Source organism: Tetrapisispora phaffii, chromosome 2 (genome assembly GCF_000236905.1).
Source record: "Tetrapisispora phaffii CBS 4417 chromosome 2, complete genome".
Lineage (NCBI taxonomy): Eukaryota > Fungi > Ascomycota > Saccharomycetes > Saccharomycetales > Saccharomycetaceae > Tetrapisispora > Tetrapisispora phaffii.
Window position 1 is genome coordinate 352,324 of NC_016521.1, and position 21,019 is coordinate 373,342.

The 21,019-nt window shown below is 32.1% G+C and overlaps 9 protein-coding genes across 9 annotated transcripts; 3 read left to right on the plus strand and 6 right to left on the minus strand.

Annotated features, from left to right (window-relative positions):
- Window positions 1-72: 72 nt before the first annotated feature.
- Window positions 73-2,511, minus strand: TPHA0B01585 (Zn(II)2Cys6 transcription factor domain-containing protein; the record flags this gene model as incomplete). The annotated part of the gene is made up of 1 exon (XM_003684217.1): window positions 73-2,511. One exon carries the CDS (start codon window positions 2,509-2,511, stop codon window positions 73-75), a length of 2,439 nt encoding a protein of 812 aa, XP_003684265.1.
- A 454-nt stretch (window positions 2,512-2,965) lies between these two features.
- Window positions 2,966-6,136, minus strand: TPHA0B01590 (uncharacterized protein; the record flags this gene model as incomplete). The annotated part of the gene is made up of 1 exon (XM_003684218.1): window positions 2,966-6,136. The coding sequence occupies one exon, from the start codon at window positions 6,134-6,136 to the stop codon at window positions 2,966-2,968; it is 3,171 nt and encodes a 1,056-aa protein (XP_003684266.1).
- A 719-nt stretch (window positions 6,137-6,855) lies between these two features.
- Window positions 6,856-8,100, minus strand: FPR3 (peptidylprolyl isomerase FPR3; the record flags this gene model as incomplete). The annotated part of the gene is made up of 1 exon (XM_003684219.1): window positions 6,856-8,100. The coding sequence occupies one exon, from the start codon at window positions 8,098-8,100 to the stop codon at window positions 6,856-6,858; it is 1,245 nt and encodes a 414-aa protein (XP_003684267.1).
- A 722-nt stretch (window positions 8,101-8,822) lies between these two features.
- TPHA0B01610 (uncharacterized protein) lies at window positions 8,823-12,335 on the minus strand (the record flags this gene model as incomplete). The annotated part of the gene is made up of 1 exon (XM_003684220.1): window positions 8,823-12,335. One exon carries the CDS (start codon window positions 12,333-12,335, stop codon window positions 8,823-8,825), a length of 3,513 nt encoding a protein of 1,170 aa, XP_003684268.1.
- A 945-nt stretch (window positions 12,336-13,280) lies between these two features.
- On the minus strand, window positions 13,281-14,502 carry TPHA0B01615 (60S ribosomal protein eL6; the record flags this gene model as incomplete). The annotated part of the gene is made up of 2 exons (XM_003684221.1): window positions 13,281-13,796; window positions 14,488-14,502. The coding sequence occupies 2 exons, from the start codon at window positions 14,500-14,502 to the stop codon at window positions 13,281-13,283; spliced, it is 531 nt and encodes a 176-aa protein (XP_003684269.1).
- A 1,060-nt stretch (window positions 14,503-15,562) lies between these two features.
- On the plus strand, window positions 15,563-16,600 carry VMA6 (H(+)-transporting V0 sector ATPase subunit d; the record flags this gene model as incomplete). The annotated part of the gene is made up of 1 exon (XM_003684222.1): window positions 15,563-16,600. The coding sequence occupies one exon, from the start codon at window positions 15,563-15,565 to the stop codon at window positions 16,598-16,600; it is 1,038 nt and encodes a 345-aa protein (XP_003684270.1).
- Window positions 16,601-16,847: 247 nt separating this feature from the next.
- Window positions 16,848-17,405, plus strand: TPHA0B01630 (uncharacterized protein; the record flags this gene model as incomplete). The annotated part of the gene is made up of 1 exon (XM_003684223.1): window positions 16,848-17,405. The coding sequence occupies one exon, from the start codon at window positions 16,848-16,850 to the stop codon at window positions 17,403-17,405; it is 558 nt and encodes a 185-aa protein (XP_003684271.1).
- A 136-nt stretch (window positions 17,406-17,541) lies between these two features.
- NGK1 (hexokinase) lies at window positions 17,542-18,810 on the minus strand (the record flags this gene model as incomplete). Its single annotated transcript, XM_003684224.1, has 1 exon — window positions 17,542-18,810. One exon carries the CDS (start codon window positions 18,808-18,810, stop codon window positions 17,542-17,544), a length of 1,269 nt encoding a protein of 422 aa, XP_003684272.1.
- Window positions 18,811-20,000: 1,190 nt separating this feature from the next.
- Window positions 20,001-20,975, plus strand: TPHA0B01660 (uncharacterized protein; the record flags this gene model as incomplete). The annotated part of the gene is made up of 1 exon (XM_003684225.1): window positions 20,001-20,975. The coding sequence occupies one exon, from the start codon at window positions 20,001-20,003 to the stop codon at window positions 20,973-20,975; it is 975 nt and encodes a 324-aa protein (XP_003684273.1).
- Between the last annotated feature and the right edge of the window lie 44 nt (window positions 20,976-21,019).

Here is a 21,019-nt window from a genome sequence, read left to right on the forward strand (position 1 = left end):
AATTATCATTAAAAGATATATACGTCTATAAATATAAATACTCTTTAAGATCATTTTAAATAACGTTCAAAGTTAAATGACATTTGTTGAATCAAAAAAATAATTCCAAAATTCATCGTTCATAGCTGTATATCCTGACTCAATTGAATTGAGATCAGAAAAAATATCATTTAATTGTAAACTGTCGTCAACCCACGGAGTCAATTCATAAGCATCTGAATTTACTTCATTAGAGGGATTTTTACTGCTTCCACGTTCATAACTTTCAGTATTTGTTACTGAAATTTTGTTATTTGCCACATGAGGATCACTCGATAAGAAAGTATCATTGAACTGTAGATTACTTTTTTGTTTATTTAATAGCGGTCTATCCATTACTGATACTGAAATGAGATCTTTAACTTTTGTTGCAAATGTTTGAGCAAATAATGCTATGACATATTGCATCTTTATTAAGTAATTATTGAATGGGTTCAAAATGGATGCATCCTTAATTTTTAATGTAACTTGATTAATTAAACTAGTAGTACCTTTTGTGATTTCTTCTAAAGAATGAAATTCAGCCAACACTATCGTAAAATACCTTAATTTTAAGAGTAGCACACCCACTGTGTATACAATCCTATTGATCAGATAAAGAGGTATGTTAGATATTGAATCTGAATCAAATTTTAAAAATGTTTTTAAGCAGAGTTGGCAATATTTCTGACACTTTAGAAATGCAATCTTTACTTCATTGGGCAAAGTGTTTCCTTGAATGACATTATTTCCGTATTGTGACCTATTTTGAATATACTTACTTATCGTATATTCATGCAGATAAACGTCAACGGAGTATAAAAACGATAGAACTTTTGTATTATCGGGTGATATTTCAAGTCTCAATCTATCAAGCTGTTCTTCTAATTCATTTATTAAGGATAACAATGGCTTATTAGGATGAGGTATACTTTCAAAAACCTCTTCTGTATAAATATTTTCATATAAAAACAAATGAATTTCCTCAAGTGCATGATTTATCCTGACAAATATAACTAGTTGACGATTTCCCTTGTCAGGATATAGCAGGTCATTGGATGAAGTTGTTTCCAAATACTTACATACTTGTTCAATCAGTGGAGACCATGGTGTTTGAATAGTCTGCCGTAAAAATATAGAAATATTAATAGATGATATGTAATTCATTAATATCAGATTATAACCATTCGGTACACCTAATAAAGGAGATGTCACTTTCAATTTATGATATTCTGGGTCCTCGTCACTTAATATACCAAATATTTGACTAACTGATGTCGGTCCTAAATCTTTAACAAGTGAGCAACACATATAATTAAATATGTGAAATTTTGTTTTCGAAAACCATTCAGGAAAATTATACCATGTACATATAGTCAACATAGATTCAATTTGTTCAATTGATTTTTCACCTTTTAAAAAAATTGAATTGGATATTAAATGAACTGTTAGGCCATCTAACCTTACATTTTTTTCTAGAGTAGTTTGACTTGAATCCAACTTTATCGAAACACAGGACATAATAGCACTAAGCAAAATAGGTTTTTCCTTCCAAAATTGTCTTACTGTGATATCTTTTGAAATCTTGATAGAGCAGATAGGAAATTTGACTGAAAAATTATTTCTATAATAAGCTAGTCTAAATGTAGCTTCCTCTTCCGTAAGTATATCAAATAGAAATATATCTCTAATATTCAAAGGAAAATCTGTATTCTTTAAAAGTTCAATTCCATAGTGTGACATCTCTTCTAACTTTTTATTAGAAGTTTGTAACTTATCCTTCTGTGCTATCAATAGAGAGTATAAATCATTCTCAAAAGTACTACTAATGTGATAATTGTAGCGTACCTTCAGATCTGAATTTGTATCGTTGCTGTTTTTAAATCGTTTATCATTTTTCAAAGTATTAAAATCAGAACCAGTATTAGCATGCATTTTCTGATGAGAAAACTGAGTTACTCCATTATTTATCGAATAGGTGTTAGGAAATAAATTAGAGTGCAAAACACCAGCATCTGATTGCAATATATGTATGGGCAGTGAATGCGGTGCTGGTAAGGAATTTGCCGTATTATTTGGTTGAATATCTGTTATTATTTTTTTACCAGAGATACTTGAAAAAGTGTCATATTTCTTCAAACGAACAGAATCATCGATATTAATATCAATAGACAAACCATCTTGTTTATAGTCAGTAATATTGCTATTTCTTTTCCTATTTCTCTTACGTTTTGTCAAATCAAACACACATTTCAACCTCATTCTTTTGCATTTACTGCATGGTTTTCTATAAATATCTGCTAGGTCTGAAGGTAAACATTTTTGTTTCAAGCGATGACACCTAACACATGCAAAAGCTGATCTCTTGGATTTAGAAGATAAACGAGAGTCAATATGTACGGCAGAATTCAATCTTGGATCATTTTCAGGGACACCAACAATTGATGCCTTTGAATATTCCAAATCATCAGCTTTTGTGCTATGCAATGACATTAATTTCTCGCCCCCCTCACACAATATTGGCTTAAATCGCACTTCTCTACCATATCAGTCACTTTAGTCTAGTCCTTAAGATCAATAATCGACAATATCATAATAACACTTTTAATTGAACAAAAAACATTACAAATTTCAATCAGGGCTTTTCATTTCCGGACATTCCTTGGCGAGAATTAAGTAAAGAATGTTAAACTCATCTATTCTTAACTTAGTTCGAAATTCTTTACTCAGTCCCTGAAATATTAAATATTAAATATTAAATATTAATTTAAACAATTCACTGAATTATTGATCAATTTGATGCATTCTAGATTATGTTAAACTAGTTAAGAACTAATTTATGTATGTAGATATAAATATTGCAAATAGTGATTAGATATTATTCTCTAGCTCTGCGGTAATTTGCATTATATGACGTATACGAATGGATTATTTAGATGGATTTTAATTAAACCTTTTTTGAACGATTTAAAGCCATGTGGCTCTTAACTAAGTGACCTGAACTCAAGGCCGATATTAAGGAAAGTTCTCCAACCAAGACTGCGCTTGCTACAACACTTGCTAATTTTCTGGCATTAGCACCTGGTTCAGTTAAATGGGGTCCGCGGACACCAACTAAGTCTAACATCGCGCCTTGTGCATCTAATACAGTACCGCCTCCGATAGTACCAACTTCAATGGATGGCATACTGACTGATACTTTCAAGTCGCCATTCACTTCACTCATCAAAGTTATACAGTTGGAACTTTCAACATTTTGGGCAGGGTCTTGTCCCATGGCAATGAATACTGCCGTGACTAAATTGGCAGCATGTGCATTATATCCACCAATAGCACCTGCCATTGCAGAACCTATTAAATTTTTAGAAATATTTACCTCTACTAATCGTTTAACATCGGTCTTCAATATTTTTCTGACTGTCTCACCAGGCACAATTGCTTCCGCAACCACACTTTTACCCCGTCCTTCGATCCAATTAATTGCGGCAGCTTTCTTGTCAGTACAATAATTACCGGATATAGAAATTACTTCTAAGTCATTCCAGTTATATTCTTCTTTCATTTTACTTAAACAATGCTCAACACCATTTGAAATCATATTCATTCCCATTGCGTCACCCGTAGTTGTTACAAAACGAATATACAATAAATCTCCTGCCAAAGCTGTTTTAATATTTTGTAGACGAGCAAATCTAGATGTAGAATTGAACGCAACTTTCATTTTCTCTAAACCAATTTCTGAGTCTAACCACATCTTACACTCACTAGACCTCTTTAAACTTGGAAATTGGACACATGGCCCTCTACTCATTCCATCTTTGGTTATAACAGTTGTGAGCCCCCCACCTTCATTGACTGCTTTACATCCACGCATTGCAGATGCAACCAGACATCCTTCTGTGGTTGCCATAGGAATATGATAAACGGTACCATCAATTATTAATGGTCCTATTAAACCAACTGGGATAGGCATATAACCAATAACGTTTTCGCAACATGCTCCAAATACACGCTCATAGTTATATTGACGGTATGGCAAAAGTTCGGTGTCTAAGATAGGAATGTTTGCCATTTTGGCAATTGATTTTCTACGAATATAAACTGCTCTTTCCTTATCGTTCAAGTAAGTTTCTAACGAATACAGTGGTATTTTTCCATTAATTACTTCATCAATAACTTGTTGGTCATCAGAACTAATAGCAGGTTGTCTTTTAGAAGATTCATTTTTATTAAGTGTAACTTGTTTTTGTATATCTTGTTTTTGGAAATCTTTTAAATTATTTTTCTCAAGATAATTATGAGAATCAGAATAAATCTTTTTAATTGCTAAAGTATCACCTACCAACCCTTTGCATTTCAATTCTGGAGTTTCCAACTTATTATCAACGTCCTCAATTTTTTCCAATTTTGTGACGCTATGATGTTTCTTCTCTTTTTTCGCCTCTTTTCTTTGATTATGAATTGTTTTCCTAGTCTGAGCTGTGTGAATATTGGCGACATTTAATAAATATATATTACTGGAACAACTTATAGCTAATAAACATAACATCAATTTACTGATAAGTTTATCTCTAATCGCATAGCTAATAAATTTGTATATCTCGATTAACATGAAATCCATCCAGCTTTCCTTGTGCACTTGTTTTGCGATATGGAAGAAATAAGATGCTGAGACTGAAAGTACTATATTTTTAGAATCTTGATTGAAGAGTTGCAGTATGTCTTGGATTTTTCTTCCCGGTATTTCGATATTACTACTACTTTTAATTTGTGATTTTGTATTTCTGACAAAAATTAATAGCAATTCAAATACGTTTACTAAAATTATTATGCTAATTAATAAAACTTTCGCTATCCTTATTATCTTAGGAGATTTTAATGCAAAGTTCCTAAGACCTCTGTCAGGATCTTCATTTAGTCTCTCATTTGTATTTTCCCAGCTTGAAATGTTTAGTGCTGTATCTCTGTGAATAATATTGAGTTCTAGTTTCAACGATAAGATTGCACAATAAAATGTTACTGTCAGCAACAGGCCACACGAAAGAACACAGGCAGAAAGAATACAAACATGTTTAGCAAACTTAAGCTCTTTGCATAAAAAGGAGCAAATGATAAAGGAAATTATGGAAACTAAATATTCTTGAAGGAAATAAGTACCATTATTAATTATCGAATCACTTATTATTTTACTGATCTCTTTTCTATCGATAATATTTATCAGTGAAATTGTTTTGGTAATATCTTTAGCTATCATAATTTTATGTTTAAACCCAACAATAACTAAAATAAATGGTAATCCTGTAAATAATTCAGTCAATGTAGTTTTTATGCCATTGATATGCCAGTTTAAAAAGAGAGCTAAAATGATTGAACAAGCTGAACTAACCAATGCCATAAATCCTAGCCAAAAATTTGATCCGTTATTTTTCATTTGTAAAAACAAATTAATGATAAGATAGAATATTTGAAAATATGCCATGATTAAAAATCCAGTCCCGTTAGTTAGTATATTCTTTAATTCAAAATTCTGATGATTATATCTTTGAAGTAGAAGCTCCAGGAAGTTTAGTTTCGGTGTTGGATCTATCAATTCCCATCCTGTATTATTACTTATTCCAATAATATCATTCAAATTTAAGCTATTGTTCTCACTCAAGATATATAATGTTGAATTTTCTTGAATAACGTTTGGCCATAAATTAGTAAGACTCAAAGTTTCTATTTCCTCATCGTCAATTACAACATTAAATAGATAATAATGATGGAAGTTATCATTATTATAAATATTGCCAAATGTCTTTGAGTACTGGTCATCTATATTTATCCAACTTGAGGTTCCTTTGTATTTGATGAAATTTTCATATTTTTTTGAATTCCAGTCGTCATAATTATTTGTGTCGGCACTTTTCAAATTATCCATCGACATTATATAGCCTTTTAATTCAGAAGACCAGTCTTCAAAAAGCAACTCTATAGTAGACAAATATGCATACATCGAGATTAACAGGACAGTGATAATAAGCTGAATAGGATATTCAGCCGCCGTCCTGGATGCTGACCCAATTATCTTAATTAGGCCTGGAAAACTGAGATACATTTCTTTAAATTTAATAATCATCACAATAAACAGTTGATGTATTTCTGTAACTTGAAGAACTATGAAAACTTTAAGCGCATGTGCTGCCTTAAAGTATACAATGACTAAGTGAATTCTTTTAATAAACAATTAAATAAACAGATAAGTAAATAAGTGAATAAATAAATGACAATACTTTATTTTATAGTAATGGAATTCTGTGACATTCATTTTTGGAATTACCGCCAGCAAGAAAATCATTAATTGGCGCTAAGCGGGGAAATTGGTTGTTGAATTGATAGACTTTGAATAACAATAACCAGATAAAGTTAGCAATCCATTACAATCAATATAAGTTGTTCGAATAATGGAATAAGAGCTTTAATATCATTGAAGATGTTTAAGACATCCAGGATCTTGGTTAAAATTAGTGCTTAGTCTAAAATGATGACCATAAAATGCAGTATCATGTGCGACTGCATATTAGGCAATCGTTCTCCACAAAATCTATATACTATTGAGACACCTGAAATCTTTTAATATTGCTATTGAGATTAGTTTAGATATTTAGAATTTATCGAGACTATATATTCTTTTCCAATTTGTAGATTGTAATATTTATTGATATTATAAAAAAAGTGTTATGTTAAAATAAAAGAGGTGCTTGAAATAAAATATTAATTTAATATTTCTATATTCAACTTGTCCTAAACCTCCAAATGTAATATAATATGAGTTTATAATTCTCACTGGGAAGTTTATTATTTCATGGAAACTAGCTTAACATCGAAGGTCAACTCAGAGTTGGCTGGAATACCTGGTAAAGCTTGCTTACCGTATGCATAGGCTGCTGGAATAACGATTCTACGTTCACCACCAACGGCCATACCGGCGACACCAATGTCCCAACCTTTAATGACTTCACCGTGACCCAACTTGAAGTTGAATGGTTTTCCGCTGGTGTTCTTGTCAAAGACTTTACCGTTCTTTAACTTACCAATGTATCTCATACCGATTTTAGAAGATCTCTTGGCTAATGGACCGGTACCAGTCTTACGGTCTTCGATTATAATACCACCTTCTAAAACCTTGGTCTTTGGTTTTTTTGGCTCTTCCTTCTTTTTAGTAGGACCTTCTTCTAAATCTTTCTTGAATTCAACTTTCTTAGCTTTCTTGGCTTCCTTCTTAGTTTCTTCTTCTTGCTTTCTCTTCTTGTCCTTCTTGTCCTTACCCTTCTTCTGAGTTTCTTCTTCAGCAACTAATTCTTCAATACGACCTTCGACATCACTGGCATCTTCTAGGTCATCTAATTCATCGTCAATGATTTCATCTTCATCTGGAGTCAAATCGTAGTCATCGTCGTCAGAGGAATCATCACCATAGATGTCTTCTTCATCGAAGTCATCGAAGTCAACCATTGGAGTGTCAAATGGATGCTTAACGAAATTACCAGTTAAGGAAATAGCATAAGAACCAGTGACCACAAATTGAACATCTTCTTCTGGAGCAATGGTTAAATCTAAAGTTTGTTGGTAAGCGGAGTCTGGAGATAGAGTCAATAGAATGTATTCGTGGAACTCATCATCTTCATCATCTTCATCATAATCATCATCTTCTTCTTCTTCTACTTCTTCTTCTTCTTCTTCAGCTTCATCTTTTTTAGATTGCTTCTTAGCATTTTTGCTCTTCTTAACTTCTGCTAATTTCTTCATAGTTTCTTCAGCAGTCATTGGTTCTTCTTCTTCTTCTTCTTCATCTTCATCATCTTCGTTATCGATTTCTTCATCATCGTAATCACCTAAAATGTCATCATCTTCATCATCGAAATCTGGGTTTCTCTTGATGATTCTTAAGGTAGATGGTTTCTTTTCGTCATCATAACTGTCTGGGTTCAAAGCAGCCATGGTGATACGGATGGTAACTGGAGTGTTAACATCAATGGCAGGGGTTGGAGTAAATGGTTCAACATTTAAACTGTAGGTAGCTAAAGGTAACATGTCAGCCATTTTTGAAAAGTATATATAAAAGTAATGTCTAGGTAATTTGAGACACTGGTTTCTGATGACTCTCTCTTAAAACTTGAAAACGAGATAATAGAGAAAGGTAAGAAGTATAAAGCAAGTATTATGATTTATATTGGAATGAACTGGCACTAATATATATATATATATATATATATATATTAGAACTTAACTGTAGTATTGTGCAATAGGTTAATTATTGACGTATTGAGAAAAAATCGATGAGGTGAAAATTTTCACTTATCTTTTACGGTAAAAATATTGTAAATGGTTAATAATTGAAATTAAGGTGATGCGTCAGCGACTGTATAAATTTACATATGCCCCAGTTATTTTAACTTACATAAAAATGAGAACATCATGAAATGTTTATTATTGATATAAAGAGAGCCAACTGAATAAGTGGAGATAATGTTGAGAGGGCCATTAGATTTTAAACGGTAATAATATGTACTAATTGCTTTCTTATGTTGCCACCTGGTGGGTTATATATTTATGATAGCCATTGTTGATTTCTTTAGGAAGGGGAGGACGGTAGGAAGTAATACTTTATACAGAGGGTTTTTAAAACATATTTATTATTAGTTTGCATAATATTATTGTGAACATATCATATAACGTTATACATAATTAATGGAAGTAAAGTAAACAAGTTCAAATAGTGAGTACAGGTAAACTCCACGAGAGTAATAATTTTGTAAAGTTGTTCAAATATAGTACATAATATCATTGACACGCTTGTGCATATTAGGTAACAATTTTAGTTTTGGAATAGCTGGAGCATCAGCATCTGGGTTCTTATTCTTTGGTACTGAATTTTTAACAACTTCAAAGTTTGCCTTGAAGTAACAAGTAGCACGAGTACATAATAAATCAGCATAGTAAATTGGTGCTGGACATTTGATACTGGTAGTAGATCTACCGAATATGTAACATAAGTTGTGAGAAATTTCCTGCAAATCATCAGATGTGTAGTTATTCTCATTGTAAACACACCAGTAGTGACATGGTACACCAGTACCTTTCAGTGCTTGTTGTGATTGTAAGAAGTAGTCGAAGTGCGCCACAGATGTAATACCACGATCAACAACTGTCCCTGGCATGACGTTACCCATACTTTGAACTGCAACAAGATCTCCCTTTTCATTCTTCGCATTCTCTTCTAATGGCATGAATCTAATCTGGTTTCTCTTCACTGTAACGACACATGTAATTGAAGGATTATACGAGTTGATACCAATTAAACTTTTACCGAATCTACGAGCACTCTCCTTCAACTTTCTAATTTCAATGTTAACCACTTGGTTTAATTGACCTTCAGAAACACCATCTCTGAAGTATAATATTTTAGTTGGCAACTTACCTTTATTGTGTTCTTGATAAGCAATTAGTCTGTTCAAGAACATTTCATCTATATTCTTAATGATTTCCTCACCAGGTTCATCTTGTAACATATAATCACCAGGGAACTGGGAAAATTTATCATCGATTGAACCAACCATTGCAGCGATTGAATTTTGATCTTTTTCTGGATAATGGGTGACATCAGCACCTAAAATTAGGACAGGCAAATTAGTAGCAGTATCAGTTAATTTCTCGTTACACTTCTCTGATAAAAGTTGATTTGAACCTAATAATTTTAAGTTCATCTTCAATGCTAAATTAGCATTCAATTGAGGGGATTTCTTCAAAAAATTTCTCAATTGACAGCATGAATTGAGAACACCAAATTTTAGATCTGATAGATACTTCAACCTATTGTAAAGAATAGCATCATCGTTATTATTTAAAAGGTACAGGATATAAGTATCAGGAGGATAACTTTTTAGCATCTCAACCAAATTTTTTTCACCAGATGATATTTGCAAGCCACCAGGAGTTGCTCGGCCATTTTTAGAACCACGAGGAGCAAAAGGTTTTTTAGGAGCAGTGAAGTTATTAACCAGTCTTGGTTCACCATCCATTTTAAAATTCATTCCAAGATCTGTAGTATGTTTTATGAATGCTTCTAACGAGCTCTTAATATCATCTTTCAAACTAACGGGAGGGACAGATGATGTATTACTCACAAGAATGATTTTCATGTTAAATGGTCTATCTTCTGTAACAGATAATCCATGTGTACTTAGATTCCACATACCTTTCTGTACCTTTGCAGTTTCTGAATATGGTCGATCTTTGTAAGCTACAATCGAGTTTTTATATTGAACGACAGGAGCGTCAATAATCCTCGAAGGAACTTTTAAGAAAAAAAATGATGAGTTATTTGATGGTTTAGAGTCTGGATACAAACCATTTGCAATTCTTGGTAAAGCCAAATTAGATATTATATTGAATTTTTCATTTGGTCTCACTGCACCATATTCCATATATTCTTTGTTGTCCTTAATTAAACCCTTTACTTTTTGACCAGGCATAATCATACAACATTCAGCTGGAACTGTTATCGAATTACCTAAATTGACCAGTTGAAGATCTGGATATTTCAAATTAATGTTGTATTTTTCCTTGAAGTAAGTTGTAGTACTGATGTTATCAGGAAATGACCTATCTTTAGATTTTATTTTCATTGAAGTTGCAGTTTCACGAGTGAATCCAATAACCTCCTTTGATTTAATTTTACAGGGAGGTTTTGGTGTTCCATCAGGATTAACACTATAATTGATATATGGTCTGTGAACCTTCATACCTTTTAATTGTGCATTCAATGTTTTGTTCATTTTAATGAAGTTATTTAAATCTCTTGCTGAAGGTAACACATTAGATTTTTGTGAAGTAGTAAATTTTTTATATTTTGAGTTTTCGTATTGGTAACATTCAATTATAAAATCTAATAATGAGAATTGATTATTCTCTTTTTGATTAAATCTTTTGTCGCCAGGTAAATATTTCGTATGTTTAACAAAAGCACCGATGGTATTTATAACATTCAAAGCAACAGCGGAATAAATATAACGTAGTGATATTGTGAAACCGTGCATCAAGTAACCACCGGCTAAGAATGGCATTGGTTTAGCAGCTTCATTAAATACAAAAAATTTGTTACCGTTAACTTGGAAAATTGTTTCATCACTACTTCGCAATTTTACGCCAAGCAAGTGTAATAAACTGGCTTTATCAACGTTAGAAAACTTTTCTTCTTGAAAACTAGGGTCTTGTTCAACAGTAGATGAATAAATACCCTTTAAACTGATTTTTGATGTAAATTTCAAAATAATTTGAGAAGCAAGATCAAGAGGCTCGGCATCAGATGGACGAGAAACAAGTTTCTTTTCAGGAATAACTTTGTCTTGTTTATCATCAGCCTTTTTCTTTTGCTTTGCGCTAACATCCCAACAACCATCAAATAAAGTGAATTCTTCTAAAGGAGTCAATGAATATATAGTATCTTCACCATTGAAACTTATATTTTTTTTATATTTTAATAAAGTTTCATCTTCATCGAATAACGATTCAATTAAGTCATATTTCTTAGGCTTTGATAAAGGTACTAGAACAGGAATATTAGGAGGGCTAGACTTCTTTAGATTTCTGCCACCTTTATTAAACTTATCAAATTTTGGTTCAGCAGGCTTTTGAATAAAATCGATATGATATGTGTAGATAAAAGCTTGCTTCCACCAAACATCAATAGGAGTCTTTAATTTTTCAGTTTTAGCATCAACAACTGTATCGTTACCTAAAGATAGTAACATTTGGTTTGTCAAGACGTCAACCTTTGTACCTTTAGTACCATAGTCTTCTCTGCCCTGTATTTGATAAGGATTAGAAGAAACCTCGGCAGGCTCGACTACTTCCTTTGGAGTTAGATCAAATGTTGGAATTCCATTCTTCGTGGATGGTATCAAATGTTTATCATCTTGTTTTTTGTCTGTTTTGGTATTGAATTTTGATTTTGGTTCTTTCTTTGTATCAGGCTTTTGGGTTTGTTCCAGTTTAGATTTAGATTTGATATTCTGGGCTGTCTCTTTTCCAGACTCAGAATTAAAAGGTATCGCTTTCTTTTCATTGGCATTTAACTTGGGACCTTTCTTAGTTTTAGGAGCTGGACTGCCCTCTTTTTTAGTTTTTGGAGCCGCGCGAGACTCTTTCTTTGAACCAGATTCTGGTCTTGTTTCCTTCTTTGGTTTTAAAGCTGGCACTTGGTTTCTTTCAGGTTTAACCTTTCCGTTTAAGTTACTCAGGTCATCACCAGAGCTAACGTCTTGTAACGAGCTCATATTTGGTTCGTTTATGTAAATTTAGAGTATAACCACTGTTCTTTTTAGACAGCAGATTACCTAGTTTCACAATATCCAATCAATCAAATACACCTATTCAAAAAACAATGCAAATATCAAACGAAGTGGGCACTTTTATATCAAATATTATTAATTAAATTTCCTTTACTCATTTATATTATCAAACGAATAGCAATATTATCTATTTCTATCAATTAGTGCTTTTAAGTTTCTTGTGTGCAGTCAGGGGGGAGATCCCGTTAAATAGTCTCTAATGAAAATCTTTTCATTTACCACAAAAGCATCATGTGTCTGTTCTCTTCCTTTCAAATTTTCAATGCGCAGGACTGCAAATACGCTGTATAATCAAGTGTTTCATATAATTTACAATGAAGACATGTGTGTTTGATTTACATAAGATAAATCCAATCAAATAACTTATATGTATATATGGTGTAATTGGTTTGATCAAGATGGTTGCTAGATCGTACATAGTCAACCTTCCAGAGTGTTCATAGGCTGACATATCTTACGAAGTCTGCAGTCTGTGGCGTACCAAGACATTGGGTGGGATGTGTGAGATCAAGTTAGATAAATAATTTACTTATCTTTGTATGCTATCTCGAGAGAAATCTAAAGCACGAGATAGAGCAATCTATATAAGAATAGCATTTATTTAGTGAGATGTAACCCTACTTGCAGTGTGTAATATAAAGATTACATATTGTCCCTGTTAGTGGATGCACCTTATCTTGCATTTTCGAAAACCGATTGAATTAAAGTTGTTTATTTAAATACATATAGGTATATTCTCTTTAATATTTTAATTTATGTATTCTTTGTAACTGATAATTATGGTATATAAAATAAAGAATTAAGTAAAAAAAGGATATAAAATGATTATCCGATTACTCTTATTTCTCGTTTACAGTTTTATCAATTTATTTAGAATTTTAATAAGTGTGGTTTGTCACCGTTCTTTAGAGAGAAAGAAGCAGCTAAGTATTGTTTCAACATTGGGGTCTTCTTGATTTCGGCTAATAAAGACTTGTCAACGTTCTTTTGGTCTTCAACACGTTCAGCCTTTAATTCCTTGACTTGTTTTTCTGGGAACATGTTAGCTTCTTGCTTTTGCTTCTTGGTTAATTTTTCCTTGGCGAAGTATTCAGCATTGAACTTTTCAACATTAACACCTTCGACAGAGATCTTGGTGGAAGTAGCAATGACGAAACGAGCGTTGACTCTTCTTAATGGGACACCGTTGACCTTGAATGGACCAGAAACTAATAAGGTGTTGTCTTCCATGTGCTTTAAGTAAACAACTCTCTTACCTCTGAAACGGCCGGCTAATAAAATTAAGACGGTACCTGGAACTAAGGAAGCTCTTAACTTTTGTGGACGAGAAGCCTTTCTGGTCTTCTTTGGAGCAGCAACGTCTTCAGATGGATACCACTTTGGGGCCTAAAGAATAAAAATGCATCAATTTAACAATAATAGCGATTATTAAGTTAAAACAGAATGTAAAACGTTAGTAAAATAAATCCCTAAAATAAAATTGCTGAACGCTGGTCTTCTCTATAACTCTTAACTTGAAAGATAGTAAGACCATACAATGTGGTATGTAATTGAATTTGAATCCTTATCGACTGGAAAAGTTGACTTATCGTGATTTTTAATCTTAAAAAAGAGACACCCAAAAATAGCCATTCTGTGATTTTTGGTGTATGCACTATATATGCAATATCATCTATCCCAGTATCTGCATTTTTCCGTTGTGTATGTTCTATATATGTCTAATTCCCAGTTAAATCCACCTGCAACTGCTACCACGAATAAACTTATGTTTACTACCTAACTGTAAAAATACTATCACTGATGTTGTTTTATAATGCTTGTTAACTTCGAACAGTTAATTTCATACAGATACCGTGAATGAAAACACACACTCACACGCTCACTCACATTCACTGTTACAAGTTCGGATACCCTCTTATCTACAATTGGGCTGGATTCCACTATACGTATATTAATGCTGAATATTGGGTTGTTGATATCATCTCTATTCTAATAGCTCAAAATCTCAAACTCAAAGGATTCTTTCATCAAGAACAATTCCACGTCATTCTTATATTTCAAAACTAATCAAACATACTTGTTGGGCACTCATTTTCGTTGATATATCTATACTGTCTTTGTATTGACGTAATAAAGCACAATAAGAAAGATGTTAAACAAGATATAGCATTATTTATAAACCTTTTTATTGAACGAATACATAACGTTCATTTTAGAAATGCTTACAGACAATAGTATTGCCGACCAGCATTACAAGACGAACAAGTTGTCAACATATTCATTCCAATTACAATACAGTGAGTATGTTATTATCACTTAGCTACGACAGAAGAGAATCATGAAACATTATGGCAATGGACAATTTTACAAAACGATAGATGTGAAACTAATTTAGTTAGGTTCTTACAAAGGATATTGTTCAACGTCCAGTGAAGAGATGAGAGATTGAAAAGTTTCAACTCAATACATAGAGAGACAAACAAACAAACAAACGACAAAAGCAGCAGCAGTTTCTGGTACCGCTTGGCAGACTGGACAGAGAACTGACTTACAGTTTGGCAGAGAGACTTCCACTCGCTAGAGAGAGAATGGAATTGGTAGCACAGACAGAGAGATCCAAAAACATGACGGTACCAGCACTGTTAACTTCTTTCCACACCTTACTAAATTGGCGTTGTCTCTGCCTAATCTCCAGAAACGCAAAACGCAACCCGCCAGAACGATTACTTGCATGGTCAGAAGAACAGCCACGCATGCCCAACATACCATTTACTTCAAAAAATGGCAGGATTTTGATAAACTTTGCATCCGCCCAAGTTTCGGTCACCATTTTTATAAAAAATAAAAAAGGATCGAGGGTGTATGGGTTCTAACCAAAACACACAGTCACTTGTAATTATTAACCCGGACTAACAACATCTTTAATATTTTTCAATTTTGTTGCAAAATTCAAATTTTAAGAATAAAGGAACATAGTTAAGTTTGAATAGTAATAGTAAATGAAATTTATAATATGCAACATAATAATTTATCAAGGGAATATACATACATATATATATATATAATAAGGTGGCTTATATTTTTGATTCGTAGTTGTTCTTTTCCCACTGAAAGACACATATTCATTGTTAGCGACAGTACCGTGTGGAAATATGGAAGGTGTTTATTTTAATGTGGATAATGGTTTTATTGAAGGTGTAGTAAGAGGTTATAGAAATGGTTTGCTGACGAGTAATCAATATTTGAATTTAACACAATGTGATACTTTAGATGATTTTAAATTACAATTGTCTTCTACAGACTATGGAAATTTTCTTTCTTCAGTTGCAACTGAAGGTTTAACTACATCTATTATCCAGGAACTTGCGTCTCAAAAATTGTATCAAGAATTTAACTACATTAGAAACCAAACTAGACGGTTTAACAAAAAATTTATGGATTTCATTACTTATGGGTACATGATTGATAATGTGACACTGATGATCACTGGGACAATCCACGATCGTGATAAAGCTGAGATTTTACAACGTTGCCATCCTTTAGGTTGGTTCGATACTTTACCAACTTTATCAGTTGCTACGGATCTGGAATCACTATATGAAACTGTCTTGGTTGATACTCCGATTGCTCCTTATTTCAGTAATTGTTTTGATAATGCTGAAGAGTTAGATGATTTAAACATTGAGATCATAAGAAATAAGTTGTACAAAGCTTATTTGAATGATTTTTACAACTTCATATCTTCCGAATTACCTGAACCTGCTAAGGAAGCCATGCAAGATTTGGTCGTGTTTGAAGCTGATAGAAGAAGTATTAACATTGCATTGAACTCATTACAAAGTGAAGATATCGCGCCAGATTTGAAAAGAGAGTTATTACCAGATTTAGGTAAACTATATCCAATAGCTACTGCACATTTAGCTGAAGCACAAGATTTCGAAACTGTAAGAGCTATTGTTGGTAGTGTTTACGAATATAAAGGTATTTTAGAATCAGGTAATCTAGAGGATCACTTTTACAAGTACGAAATGGAATTATGTAGGGATGCATTCACCCAACAATTCGCTGTAAGTACCATATGGGCATGGATGAAATCAAAGGAACAAGAAGTAAGAAATATCACATGGATCGCTGAATGTATCGCTCAGAACCAAAGAGAGAAAATTAACAATTATATATCTGTGTATTAGTATTACATCTGTATTCTTGTACAATAATATAGGAACATAATAAAAGAAATGATCCTAGATGTTGCGAAATAATAGACATCACGTGGTTTGAAATACCAAGATGGAGTAATGATGAATACATATATAAAAGATGCGCGGCTGTTACCTCATCATTTCTGCATAGGTACTTCGTATATAAAACTAACGAGGTTACTCTATTCATATTTGATATAAGGAACCATAAAAGTACCATTGGATATAGATAATTATGACTCAAGGGATCTCTGATAAAAAAACTGATGAAATTATCTCTCGTACCGACGAGGTCGAAATCAAATTCAGGCCCTCAGATTATTTGCGAATGCTTATCGGAATAATATTATTTACTTCTATCATCTCAAAATTATCTACAGGTAGATTTATAGTATATCCATTAAGCAATGGCACCACAAAGAATAATTTAGAAATATCAAGTTTCTGGTATGACAATTATCAGAACGTTCCAATTGCGTTTAGTGAGAGCGATTTAAAACAATATAGTGGAGATAGTGTTTCTGAAAGAATTGTCCTAAGTATAAAGGGAAATGTATTTGATGTCACAAGGGGAGCAAGATTTTATGGGAAATGGGGTCCGTATAAGAAATTTAGTGGCAAAGATTGCTCAAATGTCTTTGGTTATAACAGCTGGGATCTTTCATCTTTATCAAAAGAGTGTAATTCAAACATCAGTGAACTCTCTACTGTTGAATTGGAGAGAATTGATAGTTGGTTGTCATTTTTTAAAAGAAAATACCCATATATTGGGTATGTAAGGTATGACGATTGATTTTTGAATCCTATATATAATATTGTACATTGTGAATGCAATTTTTCCATTGAAGTGTCTATGTATCTATCTACCTGGTTTATTATAACAGTATAATAAGACAGTAAATACTAGTTATAACGTACACAATTTTTTACTAAATCCAGTGATGCCTGATGTTGGTACATGTTGCTATGGTTGCACCTTTTAAATTACTATCTTCTAAAAATATTAACTTAAATTTATGCCCCGATCGTATTTCAACCATGTTTCTGTATTCTTCAATATTAGCTAAAAAGGAGCCAACATAACCGATATTTACTGTGTCGGATTCCACAGTTGTGGAATTATTAGTTAACTCTAAAATTCCTTCTAGCATTGCCACCAAATATATGGAAGCTCTTTCAAGATATAGTAGAGCCAATTCTCTACATACGTTTTTGAATTCAGAAGATGTTATATTTGAATTTCCATTTATAATAGCACCAAAAGTAGAGCCATCAAATTCTATTTCTTTAGAAATTGGAATATTATAGTACGTCAACAACCTTAGAAAAGATGATGGTATATATTTCCCTGATGTAATAAATTCCATAGGCATATTTAAATTATCAAGCTCAAATCCTTTTTCAAATCGAGATAATTTTATAAAGTCTTTCCCCAAAAAGCCTGCTTCTGCATTTATTATCACTTTTTGGCTTGTTTCAATATCATAGTGTTGTGCTTTATATTCTGGTAACATAAAATTTGGTAATTCAAAACAACTATTAAGACCAGTGCCTAATATAAGCGCAATTTGGGATTTCAGACATGTGAATTTTCCAGTGATGTATACGGCGACAGAATCATTAATGATATCACATATTTGAAAGCGAGCATTAGTGAATGCAATGTTATTTGATTTATATTTATTAAACAATTTTTTTAAAATAGCATTAAGTGAGATATCCTTAAGTTCATCCATTAATTCAAACCCTTTACCCATTGAAACAATTTTATTATTATCATCCAATGGGGAACTAAATGTTGTGGATATTAAAAATGTTAACTCATTACTGAAATCGCATTGTTCGTTTAATTGTTGGCATATCCAGAACACTAATTCTTCAAAAAACTTCCAGTCAACTATTTTAGATGTTATGTTCATTGAATTTTGGTATGCTATCTCAAAGTTTTTCTCATCTGAGTCGTATTTCATAATAGCAATTTTCAAAGTTGTGCCTCCAAAATCAATAGATATGTATCTATTATTGCTATTAGGGGCTTTGATAGAACCATGCACCAATCTACTAGGCAGCATAGAATATTTACTATTTTGCAATCTCCATTCCAGTTCTGCCAAAAATTTAACCTTCAATTCTGCAGCATCATCCTTCGGTATAAACTTTTTTCTCACTTCGCCAACTATCCTAGAGTTAACCGTCATTGCAACTTATATATTGAAAACAATTATAATCAACTATCTTAAACCTTTTTCCCTTATTGACCCAGGGATACCTCGAGTATTTTGTTTTACAATTACGTATTTTAATAAATGCCTACAATTTTCAGACGTATCGAAGACTAAATTGTATTGGAAATTATGATTTCTGATTCTGGACATAACCAGTGACTTGTAGCCTCTATTTATAAACTTTTTGTGATATCCTTATTCACCTTCTCATACTCACGGGTATTTACTATAAAAGCAATAAAAAATATCCCACATTCTGTTGAAGCTCATCGAAATCCATCGCTTGATTTTTATCATTACAATATTTCTTCCATAATAATCAGCCTTTAAAAGTCACTTTCGCGTTGTTGCTTTAAAATCCGATTTTAGTCACCAAACAGCAAAATATTGATCAAGAATTTGAAATAAGATGTAAAGAAGGGACAAGGGTCTATTCATTTATAAAAGGGCAAAGTCATTAATGTAATTAATTAAAAGAAGGTAATGTACTGAGGCCTGGTGTTTTTCTTCAAGTGGTATCAAGGCAATTACAACTTCCTATGTTTTTACTTCGAGGTAAAGGCCTCCCCTTGTGCCGGTGTTAAACATTGTATGACTTCTTGATCGATTGTAGTTTAATAATTGTTTAGCAAAAATCCAAATAGTCACATATACATATAAATATCTATATTGTTAATGTATTGTAGTCTAGTAAAGTATTTACCAACTATTTATAGCACATAATATAATTTTATAGGGGGCCTTGAAATCATTTGTTGTCTAATTAGTGGCACAAAATAAATAATGTGACACATGCAAAGATCAACGAAAAAAGTAAAGCCATTATCCTCTACTCAAAAGTATAAAAATCAAATAACATACTACAGAAGATATACTCTCTGTGGAATGTTTATCAACCTCTACTAATATGATAAATATCAGGGTCTGCTCCTGTGTCACAAATTTTTATTTTAAGTCATTAGAGCATTGGGTATCACAATTACTTTAGATTTGGAACACTTATATTGGCTAAAGGTAATAAATAATATCACCCAATAACTACTATTAGTGAAACTTTTCTAAGGCTACAAATTTAATTCATGCAATTTTAAATTGATACATTGATATTAAATTAGCACAAACGACAACAATAATAGGATTAAAATTATAAACATAATTTTATAATGGTAGAGATTGAGTCAAGAGGAATTAAGGTTAAAGAAAAATATAAAGAGCCAGCTCCAGGTTATTTATTACAGCAATCAATCAAAAATTCCAAACTTTTTGATATAGATGATCCAACTTTGAATCTAGAATTAGAAAAAGATACGATTAAATTCAATTGCATTAGAAATGGTGTTAAAAAACTGTATAGATATTCGAAGATTCAGAGGTATTCGTTTCATATGTCTGGGGTGTTTTTTTGTAATACTTTGGAGTTGTTTTATAAAATATTTGGGAAAGATGAAAATAGTAAAGGATGTGTCCATGAAACCACAAATTTTAGAACAAAAAATTCTGAATTTAATAAAGGGTATCGGGATCTTATAGATATGATATTGTTACACAATCAAATGTCAAGAATATATTGCAAAATTGAAAATTCTTTGAAATTCTTTGAAATCAAGATAATATTACCATTAAGAGCTCTGGATGAGGCCTTTTCGAAAATATCATATTATATTCAATATCGAGACAAAATTAATGTTGCTTACCATGAATTATTCATAAAATATACTGAACTGAAGGAAAAAACAAATGATTTCACAAAATCATTGACAGGTTCAGAAGAAGTTTCGAGAATTAAAATTGAAAATAATTTAATAAGCTCTAAAGAAGATTTAGAATTAGCCAATGATAAATTGCGAAAACAATTATCAGTATTATTCGGCTATTGTAGATCGTACTTCAAAACTTGGTTTCTCCTTTATTACTTTACAATATGCAGGATTTATTACGACTTACAACATTTCATGAGGGCTAGTAGTGAATTTAAAAAGGTATTTAAGGTTATTTACAATCAACAGGACAAGATCAACAGTTCAGGACTAGCAGTTCCCACTTCAAATTCCACTGAAGAAAATAATACATACACTATTAATAATAATAATTACCAACAGCAATTTCAATCAAAGGAGAATATGTATCCTGAATATTAGTAGTTACACATTGTATTGATAATGTTTATATTCTATTAGTACTT